The sequence below is a fragment of the Apium graveolens genome, chromosome 10 (assembly GCF_009905375.1).
Source record: "Apium graveolens cultivar Ventura chromosome 10, ASM990537v1, whole genome shotgun sequence".
Taxonomy (NCBI): Eukaryota; Viridiplantae; Streptophyta; class Magnoliopsida; order Apiales; family Apiaceae; genus Apium; species Apium graveolens.
This window is the reverse complement of record NC_133656.1, coordinates 193,845,424-193,863,994: the sequence shown is the minus strand read 5'-3', so window position 1 is coordinate 193,863,994 and position 18,571 is coordinate 193,845,424. Positions and strand designations below refer to the sequence as shown.

Below are 18,571 nucleotides of genomic sequence, written 5' to 3'. Positions count from 1 at the left end.
CAAATGATAGGGATAAATAAATTATGATTGTATAATTAAATACTGCATTAATTGTACAAACTGTGGGCTGCTAGGCCCAATAAAAAGATATATGATACTCAGACCAGAAAGGTTAAGCCTGATGGACCAGATCAGGCCTGATGGAATAAAAAAGGCCCAAAAGCCCTGATTATTAATTAATTTCGTAATTAATTAATAAGGGACAAATAAGATATTGAAAAGAGTCCCGATAAGGATATAAATCCTTGGAGATTAGCCTCAAGGGGACCTAAAAGGATAAGGAATCCGTTTCCTACTACCTAGGACTCCAAAGTCCATTCTAATTATGAGACTTGCCCACCAAGTCTCCTATACCAAGTCCAATTCAAGGACTCCCAACATCTATATAAGGGGTCTCACCCCCACCAATCAGAACTACGTTTTTTGGCTTGATTCTCTAATTCACAGAGATACGTAGGCATCTCGTAAAGGCAGATTGAGTCACGAAACACGAGAGCAGCCATTAAAGGCCTTGAGCTCCCGAATCTTAGTATTAAATACAGCAAGTAATAACCTTAGTTTTTTATCCACAACACATAGTGTTTATATAGAAGATGTACCGAAACTATGCAGCTGTAACTTCCTAACTAACTTTAACAAGTAAAGTTACCAAACTATCCAGAATGAACTAGTATAAAATACTAAAATACCCTGTACATAAACTAACTAACTTTCTCAATACCCTCCCTCAAATTAGTAGGGTGGAACAAGTTCAGCACTCCTAATTTGGATAACGAGAATGAAGTTCTGGAAGCAGCAATAGGCTTTAATTGTAAATAAATAAGCAGGTTGGACATGAGTAGACAAATAAGTAGGCGAAATAAAACCGGCTTTGACTTTATCTCGAACAAGATGAACATCTAGTTCAATATGCTTAGTACGCTCGTGAAGGACCGAATTCTCGGCAATATGAAGAGCTGATGTATTATCACAGAATACTGGAATGGGAGTAGGAATAGGAATATGTAATTCTCTCAGTAGATTAAACAGCCAAGTTAATTCACATACAGCTGAAGCCGTAGATCTATATTTTGCTTCAGCAGAAAATCTAGCCACAGTGTTTTGTTTCTTGTATTTTCAGGAGATTAAGGATCTCCCTAATAGAACAAAAAAGCCAGACACTGACCTCCTAGTCATGGGACAAGTGGCCCAATCTGCATCAGTATATAATTTCAGACTTAAGGGATTATTAGCATAAAGAAGCAAACATTGTCCATGAGCTGCCTTAATATACTTAACCAGCTTTAGAGCAGCCTCCCAATGGAGATTTGTGGGAGTAGCCATGAACTGACTAAGAATATGAACTGGATAAGTAAGATCTGGCCGAGTAATGGTGAGGTATATAAGTTGGCTAACTAATCTTCTGTAGGATGTACCATCAGCAAGAGGAGAACCTGAAGTGGTAGACAAACTACGCTTGGACTCAATGGCAATTCTACTAGGTTTCACAGCTAGAAGACCAGTATTGGACAGCAAGTAAGAGCATACTTCCTTTGATGAATATAAAAGCCTGATGGAGATCTAGCAATTTCCAAACCCAAAAACTAATCCAGGTGTCCTAAATCTTTGAGATTAAATTTAGAAGCGAGAAAATCCTTGACTGAAATAAGATGTGAAGTAGATGAACCTGTCAAGATGATGTCATCGACATACACCAAAATAGCAGTAAAAGAATTTGAAGTATGTAGAATGAACAGTGAACTGTCTGCTTTAGACTGTGTAAAACCATAAGCAAGAACAACATCAGAGAATTTTGTAAACCACTTATGAGGAGCCTGTTTCAGGCCATAAAAAGATTTTATGAGTCTGCACACTGGTCACTTACCAGAATAGGAAGAAGGAAGAACAACTCCAAGCGGAATACTCATATACACTTCTTCATGGAGATCTCCATGAAGAAATGCATTGTTTACATCAAGTTGAGTAATATCCCAGTTTTTAGATGTTGCAAGAGACAATAGAAGCCTGACTGTAGTCATCTTTGCCACAGGGGCAAAGTTTTGAGAATAATCTAACCCCCTAGTCTGTGTAAACCCCTTAGCCACAAGCCTGACTTTGTATTTGTCTAAGGTACCGTCAGCCTTGTACTTTACTTTGAAAATTCACTTACAACCTACCTTTTTCTTATGATGAGGAATATCAGTAATGACCCATGTGTTATTTGCTTCCAGTGCAGTGAACTCTGCTTGAATGGCCTTACACCAATTAGGATCAGTAATAGCTTGATTGTAAGTGATAGGCTCAAAAATAACAGAGAAGGTAGCTATAGATTTTTGATACTTAGGAGTAAGATTTGTGAGAGTATCTACATCAAATAAAGGATATTGAACTGTGTTGACTTGATGAGCAGACAATTTAGGTAGACCAACAAAGTCTGAAAATTTGGCTGGAAAAGTTCTTTGTCTAGTAGGTCTGGTGGAGGTAGTTGTAGGTATATTTGTAGTAGGAAGAATGGTAGTTTGTGAAGGTGATGAAGTAGTGGGTACAGAAGAAGGAGATGAGACGGTAGGTATAGGACGAGGTGATGGTAATGAAGAAGGCGAGGATGGTGATGAAACTGATGGAAAAAAAGAAATGCTAGAAAGTTCATCAATGAAAGAATGATGATCAGGAAACAAAAGATTGGAAGAAGTGGAAGAACTAGACTGTTTGTAGGGATACAAATCTTCAAAAAATTGTACATCCCTAGAAACAAATTTGTGGCATGTTGTGAAATCCATCACTTTATACCCTTTTGAGTGGAAGAGTAACCAAGAAACACACATTTTGTAGCCCTTGGACTAAACTTATCATATCTTTGGGATAATGTAGAAGTGAAACACATACAACCAAACACTCTGAGATGTTTGGAAGTGGGAGGTTTGTTAAACAACTATTTATAAGGAGATTTATTGTTTAAAATAGTAGTCAGGATTCTATTATTAGGTAGGATGTTGTAAGTAAACAATCATTCCACAAGTCTATAGGAACAGAAGATTGATATTTAAGACCTCTAGCTACAGATAAAAGGTGTCTATGTTTCCTCTCAGCTCGACCATTCTGCTGAGGGGTTTCAATATAAGAATGATGATGAATAATGCCATTATCAGCAAAAAATGAAGTGATATCTTTGTTAAAAAATTCACTGCCATTGTCAGTTCTGACAATCTTAATAGAGGTATGAAACTGATTTTTCACATAAGCACAAAAATGTTTGATCAGACAAGGAACTTGAGATTTACTAGCCAACAAATATGTCCAAGTGGTCCTGGTACAATCATCCAGAATAGTAAGGAAACCATTACATGTGGAATAATTTTTGTGCCTATAAGGCCCCTAAACATCACAATGAACAATGTGAAAAGGTACATCATCATTTGTATTACTAACAGGAAATGACAATTTACTTTGTTTTGCAAGAGGACAAATATCACAGAAAAACCTGGTAGTAGTTTTCTCATCAATAGATAAATCTGGAATTTTATGCAAAACAGGCAAGGGAGGATGACCATATCTGCAATGTCAAAGATGTGTACTATCCATGGAAGAGGAATGAAGAACTGTATACTTTGATTGAGTAGGTGTTGATGTTGAGGTAGGTAGTGTCAGCTTGTACAAGTTACCTATAGCTTTACCAATCCCCTTCACCATCATCCGGGTAAGGTCCTGTGAGTAGAGAATTGAACACAACAAGGCAAACTTTGAGTTAATTTACACACTGAAATCAAGTTGAACTAAAAACTTGGAATGTACAAAACATCATGGAGAATGATATCATTTGTCAACTGAACAGTTCCTTTTAGATGTACAAAAGTGTGATGACCATTAGGAAGACATATGTCAATATTACATTGTTGAGGTCGAATTAAGAAATCAGACTGACATGTAATATGATCAGTTGCACCCGAATCAGTTATCCATTCTGAAGTATTATTAGTGTTGACCAGACACATTGAGGTCATGTAAGAACAATAATGAGTACCTGATTGTGGTACATCAACAATATTAGAAGAAATTTGGTTCTGATTTAACAGAGTGAGCAGCTGTTGATATTGAGAAGCAGTAGACAATTGGATAAGAGCATCTCCAATAGAGGTTTCCAAGGGGTTGCCAAATCTTATGTGGCATGACAGCCTTGGTTGCCAACCTATTGGAGTTGTATGGTTGCCAAGAGGTTGCCTACCAAGGTTGTCAAAACTTGGCAACTTCCTAAAATGGTCAAAATACATATACAAATGCAAAAAGTGTATATCAATAATGCCTTTTTTATTTATGAGTCATTTACAATTTAATTTAAGGGACCACATAGGCAACAATTAAAGGTTGTTAACTATTGGAATAGAATGTTGCCAAGTTGATATAAAATTGAGTGAAAATAAAATATTAATATCTATGATGATTTGGCAAAGTTGGCAACTAGCTTGACAACTCCTTATTGGAGATGCTCTAAGGAGACATCTTTGTCAGTGGAAGTGTCATGAGTTGAAGTTGTCTGTGAGACATCAGCTGCATCAGACATAGCAGTATTGGTGCTAAGCATTTAAGCAACCATTATGTTATCTGAGTTAGGTCTGGAAGATATAGTAGACATGTTCCTGTTTGGAAATCCAATTATGTGATAACAGGTTTCTTTGGTATGATTTTTGCCATTGCAATGAGTATATTCCGGAGGTGGCCTCCTATTATCATTTCTCTTAAATCCTGATCTCCTGTTATATGTCCTGAATTGAGCAGCCTGAGAGTTTTTGTTAAAATTGTTATAACCGGAAGAGTTGAATTTGCTAAGAAGAGCAACGGATTCAATGCCAGGTTGAGCAGGAGAGATAAAATTTCTCTGTCTTTCTTCTTGTTGAAGAAGTGCCAAGACTTGTGGCATTTGTGGCATGGGATTGATCATAATTAGCTGGCCTTTGATGTTAGTATAAAGTTCATTTAAACCCATAAGAAACTCAGTAACTTTCATGATTTCTTCATACTGTTTCGCTTGTTATTTTGCAATACAAGTGCAAGGACAAGTGCATTTGGGAATGTTTGATAGATTTGCCATATCATCCCACAGAACTTTAAACTTTGTGCAATACGCAAAAACTGACAAGGTTTCCTGAGTAAGAGCAGATAAAGCTTTCTTTAACTCAAAAACTCTAGGTCCATTGATCTGAGTAAACCGATTATGAAGATCAGTCCAAACATCTGAAGCAAGAGCAATGTACACCAGACTGGATCGGATTTCAGGAATAATTATATTGAGAAACCAAGTGATGATCATGTCATTACACCTCTTCCAGTGATCAACATATAGTGAATTTTCACTAGGTTTCTTAGATTATCCTGAAACTATACCAAACTTATTTTTGGCAGACAAAGCAAGAGAGATAGACCTTTTCCATTCATTGAAATTATCACCGTTCAAGAGAGTACTGACAAGTATTTGACCTGGATGATCAGAGGGATGTAGGTACAAAGGATGACTGGAATCAAGTGTAATAGTTTGATAATCATCTGGTGTATATTGAGTATCTTGACCAAACGTATTGGTATTTGTTTGATGTGTAGAATTGTTTATCTCAAGTTGTGTTGTCATAACTGGAAAAATCTTCAGTGACAATTTCACAAACAAATGGAGTACAAGAACAGATTCTTACAGAAAAATTGAAGATATCAAGGTGACTCAAAGAGAAAGATCACAATATCGAGAGAAGCACAATGAAACTATTGTGAAATGATCTAAAGGATCTAAACGAAACTTATTCAAGATCTCGATCAGAAACTATTGCAAACAATTATGAAAAACTAATTAATCGCAATACGAGGAGAAATGATCTCGAAATCAGTCTCGGAGTTCATATAACAATAGACATGAATTGACATGATAATCTTTTACGATACTTTTCAATTGCAGAAAATTATGGCAAATACAATACTGAACTGATACTGATAAGGACAGATAACACCTGATAGAGATGAAGACGATGAAGATAAATCGGAGATGATGAATTTGCAGAAAAAATGCTCTGATACCATGTAGAATTGTGTAGATCATATATGTATGTATATGTTGAGCAGAAACAGAGAAAAAGTTCTCATTGTTAATCACTTAAAATAAAAAAGAAGTACACATAGTATTTATATACAAGATGTACTGGAACTATGCAGCTGTAACTTTCTAACTAACTCTAACAAGTGAAGTTGCCAAACTACCCAGACTGAACTAGTATAAAATACTAAAATGCCCTCTACATGAACTAACTAGATTTCTCAACATAATTATACCATACAGTCATTAATCAAACCCCTAAAATGAGTTTTATTTTGGTATTCTAGTCCAACATTCTGAAAGAATCTCAACTAAGACTGTTATTTGAATGACAATTAAAGTGTGGACGTGAAAATATTCTCCTGAATTGCAGAAAATATTAAATTTTTTCCACTTGAATGAAAAACGATGTCGAGTAATTTTCAAAATTACTGCAACTTGAGTTGAGATGGAATGGACTACTCCGATCAAACTAAAAAGCAGTAGTTTTACGGCGCTAGATGGACTGCATCCAAACTTTTGATATTTACAATGATTTTTATATATGACTGGAGCAAGAGCGGAACCATAAATATAATTTTGGGAGACGGAACCAAAACTTTTTATATTTTTCAAAATTTTACATTAATATTTTCATAAATTTTAACAGTTGGCGGAGGGTTCCCCGGGGCACAATAAATAATTATTATCATAATAGATAATTTTGAAATGTACTGGTGCAGCAGTACGGACCGCTATTTTGGCTAAAGATAGAATATGAGCATAGGTAGCTAATTAACGTTGGAAGAGCAAAACACATGCAGTACCTTTCTGTAGCTATATCAGTAAGTCCTCACAACTAGATTAATAGAGTTGGCCCTGTCAAAGGCCATTCAAACTCTACTTATCGATCTTGACCAATTATTGATCACTGAGCAAAGCTTGAGCACATTTCTTTATTCAAGATGAGATAGTATTTTGTTTACATATGCATGGCCTTATAAATGATTCGTTCACCTATTAATGTGTCTTTATTTTAGAACTAAAAATGAGTACTTCAGTAATGCAGGGACATGAGTGAAGGTCGAGGACAAACGGATGTGATAATTGGCGAGACTTTTCTATACATATATATGTAAAATTTTCAAAACATTGCTATGTTTGAACACTTATCCAATCTGTACATTTTTAATCGAGTCTATATATATAACACACGACTGCGTTTGCTATGAAACGGAATCCAGAAAATATATGGGGGATGCAATTTAAATTTGAGTGTGGGAGGCCTAGGGTTAAGATACAGACATTTGTCAAAATATAGAAAGCCTAGTAGTGAGACCCATGCAGGAAAATGATATGTTTAAGATAAACTTTATAAGTAGCTAGCAATATGTACTATCTAGTTTAGTATGGTATGCATGCATGCATGATGTGCAACAACAGTACAGTTTGAGATGTGTATATACTTTAGTTCTAATCTTTATTACTCTCTCTTTGGATTCGTATAAAAATACTACTGCGTGCAGGCAAATGTAAACAGGCTTAGACCATTCTTTCTGGGTAAAAAGCAGTTAAAGAAACTATCCTTATTAGTACTTTTTACTCATCAGTACTGTTTTGTACTACTGGAAGCAAGCATTATTTGCCATGAATTTTTATTTATGGAATAAAATTTCCTACATTTTTAATGTTTTTTCAGTTGATGAAGCTATCTTACTAGCTAGGGCAGCTTTCATGAACATGTAAAACCTGAGTATGCAGTGTGGCCTTTCCAGTAATAGTTACTCCTATATGTCTATTTAGGAACTGTATATTAATGTAGTATTTACTTACAAAGACATACATGCATGTTCCATATTTATACTCTAATATAATAACTGAAATGAGCTTTATTTTGGTTTAACGTTATTATTAAAATATTATAATATAATAATCGGGATTTATTTTGGTTTAACGGTTATTTCCCTATTTTAATTATTAAATAAAAAAATAATGTTATATACATATAAAACTACAGCATATAGTCTCCTTATCCCGTAAATTAACTACAATCCTGTTATTCCCTTTTTTTGATTATTAAAAATAAAATAAAATAATATTATATACATATGAAACTACTGAATATAGTATTTTTATCCCGTAAATTAACTATGACCGAATTTTATCGTACTAAACTATGACCATATCTTATTTCTAATTTTTTATTTTTAACATAAATTTATAATTATTATATATATAAATATATTAAATTATTCTATAATTGAATAAAGAAAATTTTAAAATTAATTAACCCGTGCAACACGGGGGATTTAAGCTGTTAGGATAAAAATTTGAGTCTCGTGCAAATCTTGAACCTTTTGATCAACGGGTTCTGGTTTAATAAAGACAAGCTCTAGGTCTAGCCAAGCTACTCGAAAAATTAGAGAAATTATCAAAATGATATTTTTTCAAAAATCTTTTTTGTATTTACTATATATGATTTATTTATTATTGTAAAAAAAGTGTTTCCAAACAAAACCAAGCAGATGCGACTTCTTTTTTAATTTTTTCATAATTTGAGTTGCTTTTATTTCATTTGAGGTTTCATTTAACTACACCAAGTTGTATTTTCTTGCAAACTCCTATTTTGAAAGGAAAAAATTGAATTTTTTCCAAAGTAAAAAATGAAACAAACATATTTTGGCCATAGTAAATAATAAATCATAATTTTTAAAAAAACTTCAAAAAATTATTAGATTTCAAATATGTTTTTTCCCAAAAAAAAGGAAAATAAAAAGAACTAAGTGTCAGGCTAATTATTTATGCTGTATGCGATGATATCATTTTATTTATACTTGTAAAATACTTATTTTGTCCCTTTTAAGTTGTCAAATTTAATTTTTTGATGATTAAATTGATCAAGTTTTAATGAAAAATTACAACTTATTTATTTATTATATTAAAAAACCTGAAAATTACATAATAAAATAGATTATCGGTAATTTTCAATGATGCACTCTTATAAAATAAATTTAATTATATGATATAAATTAATTTTAGTCAAAATCAACAAAATCAAACCATGAAAGGAGGGAGTAAAAAAATATTGATTATCACCGTAAGAGACAAGTTAAAATTTAGACTCAAGAAGTCAAGTAGAACTTTGTTAATTAGAGTCGAGATTTAAATAAACAAGTTGAGAAATGTAATTCAACTTAAAATCTAAAAATTACAAGCCCGGCTAGTTTAGTATGATGAAAGTCCAGCCCACGACTAATAGGCCTAGCATAACCGGTCCTTATTGTAAATAATTGTACATCGGAGCCTGGAATATTATGAGAACAGTAAACACCAGCCCAATCTCTGCTTTTTCAAAAACCTGGATAATTTTTTAAAAATTATTTATTTATTTAACTTTAAAATCTGATTTACTATAACTTTTTTAAATTAAATATTATTAAAATATTTTAATTAACATAAATATTATTCAAATTTATTATTCTCATGAGAAATGATCAAATACAAACTAAAATTAAAATAGAAACTTAGAACTAATTTAAGCCATTAGATCTACCCAATCTAATGGTCTCCCCTAAATCACACCACCCAACTACCCTGCACCCTCCCACACTCAATTTCAGCTTTTCCCCTCCGTTTTTAATTTGATATTTCCCACTGTAATTTTTTTTTTAAATCCAATTTCACTGTATTTTTCTACATCTCTCAACGATCGATTTGCATATCATATGTGTTATATTTCGAATTAGTGTTTTTTTAAAAAATTATTTGGTTTTTAGTTTCTATTCTAAATTAATTTTTATTTGAGTAGCCCCTTATTTCTATAAATTTTTAACTTAATGATAAATAACTAATCTGTATCTTGAAGGATTAATTTTGATTTTTGAAACTGGCGACCATACTCTTGTTTATAGCAATTGCTGATTGAACCATAAACACCTCGTCAATCCATATCCAAGAAGAGATGCCTTTATTTTATTAAATTTATTATCAGTTTGGTCATTCCGTAGGTAAGGGTGTTCACGTAAGTAGGGCTGTAAAACGGATAATTCGGATACGGATCTGCCTATATCCGGATCTGGATCCGAATCCGAAAATTCGTATCCGTATCCGTATCCGAATCCGGAAATATTTAAAGAATAATATCTGAATCCGGATCCGACGGATACTATCTGGATCCGAATATGATTTTCAATCAGATTTTTTTATTTTATATTAAAAATTGAAAAAATTGAAAAAAAATAAAAAAAAATATAGTTAAAAATAAAAATTCATTTTTAAAAATTAAAATAAGTGATAAAGTGATTTAATTATATTTTAAATTTTTCAAAAATTAATTTTATTTTTCTTTTCAATATAAACGTATTTTTTAAATTGTTGAACTCAAATGATTTTTTTCTATATGTCTATAAAATTTGTATAAACATAATATTTAATATATATATATATATATGTGTATGTGTGTGTATACATAAACACACTATAAATTTAATATAATATATTTTTAAATTATTTAAATATTTAAATATAAAATATATTTATTCGGATTCGGATATTATCGGATACGAATATGCTTATATCCGTATCCGTATCCGCAATCGTCGGATTCGAATACGGATAATATCCGCTTTGTGTCGAATACGGATAATATCCACTTTATTTCGGATACGAATGCGGATTTTTCGGATAAATATCGGATTTTTTGAATTTTTTTGACAGCCCTACATGTAAGAGAAAGTCCAAACTTAAATGTAAAATAGGTACTTGCTATAATATGGAATCAAAAATTATTTTTTGGTGTTAAAATAAAAGTTGTTCTCTAAAACTAATTTCATAACTATTTTCAAATTTTCGTAAATCTTTTAATTTTTATTACCTAATTTAATATTGTTTTGATACTTTCCCTTTATAGTAATAGATGATGTGATAAGAATCCTTGATTTCAAATATAGAAACAAAAATACATATTTGCATCTAAATATGACTCTCTTTGGAATTGAGTTAATATAGTAATAGCACCAAAATAACATTGCATTAGACTTGGTCTGACAAGCTTAAAGTCCGCACAATCTGAAAATTCAAAATCCCACCGTCTCCTTAACAAAGAAAATACCAAAAAAAAGTGGTTGCAGTCTTGTGACAAATTAGAGTAGTGAGGGTGTTAAATTTAATACCAAAATTCCGTTTGTATTGGTGATTTGATCATTTATAATATTTTTATTGATGAATTTTATGTGAATGTAGGGGTTTATTGATTTGTAGTAAATGGTTAATTTTATTTGATAACAAATTTTATTATTGGTAACTTGATATTTAAAAATCATTTTCGGTATCAATTTGGTTCCTCTATAATTATTATTCAATTGTAATATATTCCAATTTATCTATCTTATTTTTCAAAATTTATAAAAGTGTTGTAGACTTGTATTCTTGCAATTAATTGTAAAGTACTGTACTGCTCATCTTTTAAAGTAAAAAAAAAATCACATATTCCCGAAAAAAAAAATCATTCAAATAATTATAAGATACGGCAGATATCTTGCACAGCGTTAAGACATAATAAAAATTATTATTTTAATCTTATTAAAATATTCTTAACGGAATATCATTATACATATGTTGAGCTTGAGCCCTCACGAGTCATGATGTCCTGTATCCCGAACTCTGGGAAAGGAGGCAATGGTGTCATCCCTGATATATATGTCTAAAATTAGCCTTATGGTTAATTGTTTTATTTTAATTACGCAACGATGATGTGAAAAATATTATACAAACAACTTTAATTTTAACACTTTTAATTTTATATAAATATTTATATATATATATATAATTTTTTATTGGAAATAAAAAATTAATTTATCAAGAAAATAAATTAAAGTAATTCCTCAATTTTTTATATAAATGCTTGGTTTTTTATGCACATTTCAAAGCGTTTAAATATTATAATTTTTATATACCTATTTTTACTATTATTTTTTTTGTTCTAAGAAATATTAGATTGAGTAAGAGTACACTGTGTGATATGAGAGTAGATAGGATAAATTATTAGGAAAATTACTTAAATAATTATATTTATAAACTTATTTTCAAAAATATTATTATTTATAAATTACAATTTTGTAGTTTCATATAATACGGTTTGTAAGATCTACTTATGCAATTTAATTTCAAATTTTGATTTTAAAGTTGCACTGATTGCTTTTTAAGTTTGTAACCGAATAACCTTAAAATCAATTTTGAAAAAAAAAATAGATTAAAAATTGTTTGCAGAATTTGCAAATCGTATTTTTGAAAATAAAATTTAAAAAATTATATTTTTGAAATTAAATTTAAAAATAACAGTATTTTTAAAATATTCTTTAAAAATGCTATATTGTTTTTAAAAAAACCCCAAATTATTAGCTCTAAAATTATTTTTCTAAATTAAGAAATGTTTTCCATGTTTTCTTTCTTATAAAACTTGCCAAAAGCAAGGGGGTACGTAATTGCTTTTACGGCCTGGACGCGTGTCGCTCTTAAATGAACACACATGTTGGACTGCGCTTAAGTCTCGGCAATACGTGTCACTTACCATGAGCCTTACTTAAAGCTTGTTTGGATTACCAGCTATGTAATACTTATCCCAAATACAAAAGCTGTTGCAAGAACAAAGAGAGTGAGAAAGAGTTTTCAAGAACTAAACATCAATTATGAAGGTTAGTAAATATTTTAAATCTTTTCTTGCATGCCTATATTTAAGATTACTATGTCATGTTCTTGGTGAATTTACATTTTAATTTTGTTAGTTTTAGATATGTAACTAGTTTTGTGAAAGTATATCAATGAAGTCTTGAGGGAGTTTGAATTGTGTAGAAAAATGGTTGAAAACTTTTGCATGTTAAAGATCTATGATTATAGAAAAAGGAGGATGCTATTGGAAATGAAGGCTACCTTTTGCATGTTGGTTTTTGGTTTGGGGTCAATGGGATTTGTGTAATTCTCAAGAGGTCGAAAGTTCGAGTTCAAGCATTTTCTGGTCAACGAGGGTTTGAGGGTAGAAGGTTGAGATTTGGTGTTTGGTCAATGAGGGTTTGAGTTTTGTAAAGGGGGTTCGACGGTAAGAAGTTGAAATTTTGGTTTTTGGTCAAAGAGGGTTTGGGTTTGAGTTTTGTCAACGGAATTCGAATTTAGTAAGAGGTCTAGAGTTGGAGTCTTGTGATGTGTATAGTGTACAGTATGTGCTTCCTATATTTCTAATTTTACTAAAAGCTCGAGGGTTCGAGTCTAGGCGTGTGTCATGTACTTCTCGTTTCTATTTTAATTTTGTAATGGATGCGTTTAGTAGTTCGAATTTGCTGACATGTTGTTTGCATGTATAAGGTACACGAGACAAGATCTAGTGCCGCGGGTGGTGAAGACCAAAAGATGACAAGAAGAAAGCACAAGACAGATACCACTTCCCATGATACTGCTGAAAAACATTCCGATAAGAAGGCGAAATCTGATAATGGAAATGAAAATAAGAGGAATGGAAAACTAGAACGAGAGGCTATTGCTGCAGAGTTTGAAAAGTTCTGTAAAGAAATTAGTGATCATCTTTCTATTGAACAAATGCGTAAAACCTTAGAAGCCAATGGAAGGGGATGGACTGGTTCCGATGATGCTGTTGTCCCAAGATGGTTAGTTTAATCTTGTATTGAAAATTGTGGACTAATTTTAAATTTGTGAAGGTAGGTTACCCGAATTTTTGATAATGTCTTGTTTATTTATTTCTGTATATGTACAGCTTGGATATGGTGTATTATGGGCCACTTGATCAGTGTCCAATTTGTGGTGGTGATCTTGAGTGTGGGCGTACCAAGTACTACTGCACTGGGGCTTACAGCGAGTGGTCGACGTGTACTTTTAATACGCGAGAACCTTCAAGGAAAGAAGAAGAATTGGTGTTACCAGATTCTATTAAAGAATCCCCAGCTTACAATGTAAAGCTACTTGCACCTCATGTTATTATCTGTAGCATATGTTTGAATACTTTTTATTTACTTGGGTTATGAGTTTCGTCGATATATTTATTGCATTGTATTCGTTGTCATGTTAGTTGCTTAAGGAACATAAAGACCCAAAGAGCCGGAACAAGAGCATAGCATTTGGTGCTCCGGAAAAACCGTTTACAGGGATGACAATATCTTTATCCGGCCGACTTTCCCAAACACAGGTGCTGTGTTGTTGTTATTGACATGGTAACAGAGTATTTGTTACATGTATATTTTTAATTAATTATGATAAGTTATTCAGCAACGTTGGAAGAGGGATATTGAAGAGCATGGAGGGAAGGTGGCCAATTCTGTACTAGGTAATAGCTCTCACTAAATTAGACCAATTCAAGTTTGTGAGTTTGTTGAGTGGTTTTGTTTGGTACTGAGGTAACTACTGGTTACGTTATAGGTGTCAACTGTCTTATTGTTGCCCCTACTGATCGCGAACGAGGAGGATCATCCAAAATGGCTGAAGCTGTGTATGAATTGAAGTTCATTTTCATGTTTACATGGGCGGAATTAGCTTTTCTCTAATGTTAACTCCTTAAATGAACTAGGATTAGATCTTTTCTGTTACTATAGCCCTATGTAGTATGGGGAATAAATGTTTTTTTATTGTTGGAGTTCGTTGTGTTAAGTGTTCCTGGATCTGAAGTTGGTAATGGTTAGTTTTCTTAATTTCTGTGTGTAGGGAAAATGGTATACCTGTGGTTACGGAAGCTTGGTTAATTGATAGTATCAAGAAACAAGAAGCACTTCCTTTGGATGCGTACGACGTTGCCAGTGATCTTGCAGTTGAGGGGAGAGGAATCCCCTGGAGTAAACAAGATCCTGAAAATGAAGCTCTTGAATCCATGTCTGCAGAGGTTTACCTCCCTTCCATGTTTGCTAATTTATATTTACAAAATGTAGTCTTTTGTAATATATTGGCGATGTATGTGCAGTTAAAAATATATGGGAAGAGAGGAGTGTACAAAGATAGCAAGTTGGAAGAGGCTGGTGGAAAGATCTTTCAGAAGGATGGGATATTGTACAACTGTCTCTTTTCGCTTTCCGACAAAGGCAGAGAGTTAAACGAGTATAGCTCCTATCCCATTTTTTAATCTGTTGGTTATGGAATTATGGTCGTGTGACTGGGGTAAATTTGGACTTGCAGGTTCTGTGTTATGCAACTGATCACAGTTCCAGAAAAGCATTTGCACTTGTATTACAAGAAAGGAAATGTTGGTGATGACGCCAGGGCAGAGGAGCAACTTGTAGAATGGGAAAATGTTGAAGATGCTATTGCGGATTTTAAGAGGCTGTTTGAGGAACTGACTGGTAACGAATTTGAGCCATGGGAGAGAGAAAAGAAGTTCCAAAAGAAGCTTCGGAAGTTTTTCCCGGTTGACATGGTATATACTTCGATATTTTTATTACAGACTAAATTGTGCATAAGATATATTGAAACTGTGAGTGCTTGTTAGGTACTCAGGTTATGTCCATCTTGAGTGATTTGGTGGTACTTTTTGGTACAGGCTGATGGGTATGATGTTAGATATGGTGGTCTTGGGCTTCGTCAGCTTGGAGTAGCAGCTGCTCACTGCAAACTTGATCCAGTGGTCGCAAACTTTATGAAAGTATTATGCAGTCAGGAGATATACAGGTCGGTACCCTTACCTACATCAATTCATGCTCGAGTTCGGGTTGCAACTTTGGCAATAGTTTCATCACTATTTGTTACAGGTATGCTCTAATGGAGATGGGAATGGATGCCCCTGATCTTCCAATGGGAATGCTTTCAGATGTTCACCTGCAGATATGTAAGCTCTCTTGCATAAAATATATGTACATAAATGTGTTGTATCTCTATAATCACATAGGATCGTTACCATCATCTTGGCAGGTGAAGAAACCCTTCTTGAATTTGTAGAAAAGATAAAAGCTATGAAGGTGGAAGGGCAGAAAGCTATGGCTGTGTGGTCTGACTTTAGCCAGAGATGGTTTACCCTTCTGCACTCCACTAGACCGTTCATTTTCAACAGCTTCCAAGATATGGCAGACCATGTAATATATAATTGTTACAATGTGATAATTTACAACATAATTAGCATGTTATTGGTGACAATGGGATGTTTAATCGAAGTTGTTTTTTATTTGGCATAGGCTGCATCTGCTTTCGAGACTGTTAGAGACATTGTTACAGCTTCACACCTTGTAGGAAACATGAGAGGTTCTACCCTTGATGATCCACTTACCGAGTGTTATAAGAAGTTGGGTTGTGCAATACTTCCCGTGGAGAGTGATTCAGCTGACTACAAGATGATAGTGAATTATCTGGAAAAGACTTATGAACCTGTTAAAGTTGGAGACATCGTATGACTAACTTACTACTGTTCTCTCATTTCTGTTTGTGTTTGTTAAGCTTATTTTGATCCTAGCCCGACCTTTTATTATTATGCCTCAGAGTTACTCTGCATCAGTTGAGAACATATTTGCAGTTGAAGTGAGTGCTGGCCCATCTCTGCAAGAGATCAAGAAGCTGCCAAACAAAGTTCTTCTTTGGTGTGGTAAGCTATAGTTACTTGGTGGTTGTCTATGATCATAATGTTTTTCAACTTTTTGGGGCTTAAACTTTGAGGTATAATCGATCTGTCTGTTCTGCATTCTGCAAGGTACACGGAGCTCAAATCTGATGCGTCATTTGAACAAAGGTTTTTTGCCAGCCGTTTGCCAGCTTCCAGTTCCTGGATACATGGTAAGGCAGCTTCCTAATAAGTTGTCGAAAAAAAATCACCTTGTTCAGTTCCCAGTTGATCATAAAAAAATTGCCTGTGTTGTAGTTTGGGAAAGCAATTGTATGCTCTGATGCTGCAGCTGAAGCTGCAAGATATGGTTTTACTGCCGTGGATAGGCCAGAGGGTGTCTTGGTTCTGGCAGTTGCTTCGTTGGGAGAGAAGGTTGTAGAAGTCACAACTCCACCGGAGGTAATATCTAAATATATAATTCATCCATGTTATCGTTCCGAGTGGTTATGCACAAATTATAATAATGTATCACAAATGCAGGAGACCAAATCTTACGGGGAGAAAAAGCTTGGAGTGCTGGGGCTGGGAAGGAAGAAAACAGAAGAATCAGAACACTTGATGTGGGAGGGTGATGTGAAGGTGCCTTGTGGTCGCTTGGTCCCATCAGAACACAAAGATAGTGTCCTTGAGTACAATGAGTACGCTGTTTATGATCCTCAACAGGTAAATATTTATGCATTTTTGCAACCCAGGGGTTGTTATTTCATAGAATGTGAAACATTGAATGAAATCTCCCTTGCAACATCAGGTTAGTATAAGGTTTCTGGTGAAGGTGAAGTTTGAGGAGCAAGACATGGTGTACGAGGAGGCGTCTCCGCAGTGAAGCGCCGAAGATAGCTAACAGTAAATGGGACTTTTGTAAATGAAAGTAGTAATGCATACCGAGCTTAGTTCCCTTAGTTGCAGTAGTAGTAATTTGTCTATGTAAGGTAGTACATGTTAGTATCAACATTCTCGCCTATTTTGTTGCGTCGGCTGAGTACTGGTGATGCTGATTCGGTTTTCCAAGGGCTATTATGTAGTTTCTTCCGTTTTGTATGCTTCATAGCAGAGGGCATCCAAGACAGTGGACTGTATTTTGGAAGAATTGTTTGTAATGTTAAGCTGATTGATGTTATTGTTGTTTCATTTTCTTCTCTTAAAATTTCTGTCCGTTATTTCACTTGACAATGTGTACAGCAATCTGATCTTTAAATACGTGAAAGTTCTTTGGAGTTGTCGATTAGTTCAACAGACTTTGAGCAAGCAAAAATCAAAACTAATAGCTGCAGGGATTCAGCAACAAACCGTATGGGTTGTGAAGGTGGTCTCGTAGATCATCCTACACTATGAGCTTTTTCTCTTGTGCATCATCAATGTTGTCTCCGATCAAGTTAATACCATCCTCTCCATCCAATAGTCTATTCCACCACAAGCTGTATTTTACAACCTGAATGTTTAGGTCTCTTGAACTAAAGATTAGGTATCTACACTAGATTATTAGTAGTGTGTAGTTGAGTTATAATGAATCAAGTCCTGGTTCTTAGCAATTGTCAAATAGCGGACTGGACTGTTTTAGAATGCAAAACTTTAGCATTTGCTTTGTTTGTGTTATGTTACACCCTCACCTTTCTCGCGCTTTTGCATTCTTCCTTAGCATTGCATCCTTTGTTTTCGTGGTGTGAGAGTTTTGACCGTTATTATGTGTGAAGCAAAGATCTTTGCAAATTACAGGATTTAGTAGAGATTGTAGCTGCAAGGAGCAATTCACCAATTTGTCACACAATATGAAATTTACTAATAATATATACACACTTTAAACTAAACATGCCATAAAAGGGTTTGAGTATGGAAAAATGGACATCTTAAATTAAATAAAGAATTGGATGGACGGAGGCCAGGGAATATAGGATGAAGTAATTTTAGACGAGCATTAAAGATTGGTTCACGTCCATTAAAGATTGGTTAGCGTTCGTAATGAT

At 33.7% G+C, this 18,571-nt stretch overlaps 1 protein-coding gene across 1 annotated transcript; it reads left to right on the top strand.

The window, feature by feature from the left end:
- The first annotated feature begins 12,588 nt into the window (after positions 1-12,588).
- On the top strand, positions 12,589-17,738 carry LOC141689508 (protein ADP-ribosyltransferase PARP3). Its single transcript, XM_074493819.1, has 18 exons — positions 12,589-12,723; positions 13,388-13,686; positions 13,794-13,989; positions 14,106-14,222; positions 14,303-14,360; positions 14,453-14,522; positions 14,735-14,909; positions 14,988-15,121; positions 15,200-15,437; positions 15,561-15,688; positions 15,769-15,845; positions 15,929-16,089; positions 16,189-16,398; positions 16,490-16,592; positions 16,698-16,780; positions 16,866-17,009; positions 17,091-17,273; positions 17,359-17,738. Exons 1-18 carry the CDS (start codon positions 12,718-12,720, stop codon positions 17,431-17,433), a joined length of 2,457 nt encoding a protein of 818 aa, XP_074349920.1. The 5' UTR covers positions 12,589-12,717; the 3' UTR covers positions 17,434-17,738.
- The last annotated feature ends 833 nt before the right edge of the window (positions 17,739-18,571 follow it).

Excerpts from the sequence above, each read along its gene's own strand:
- LOC141689508 (XM_074493819.1), top strand. Across the intron at positions 13,687-13,793 it reads GATGCTGTTGTCCCAAGATG|CTTGGATATGGTGTATTATG; the intron begins GTTAGTTTAATC and ends GTATATGTACAG. Across the intron at positions 14,910-14,987 it reads TTGAATCCATGTCTGCAGAG|TTAAAAATATATGGGAAGAG; the intron begins GTTTACCTCCCT and ends ATGTATGTGCAG.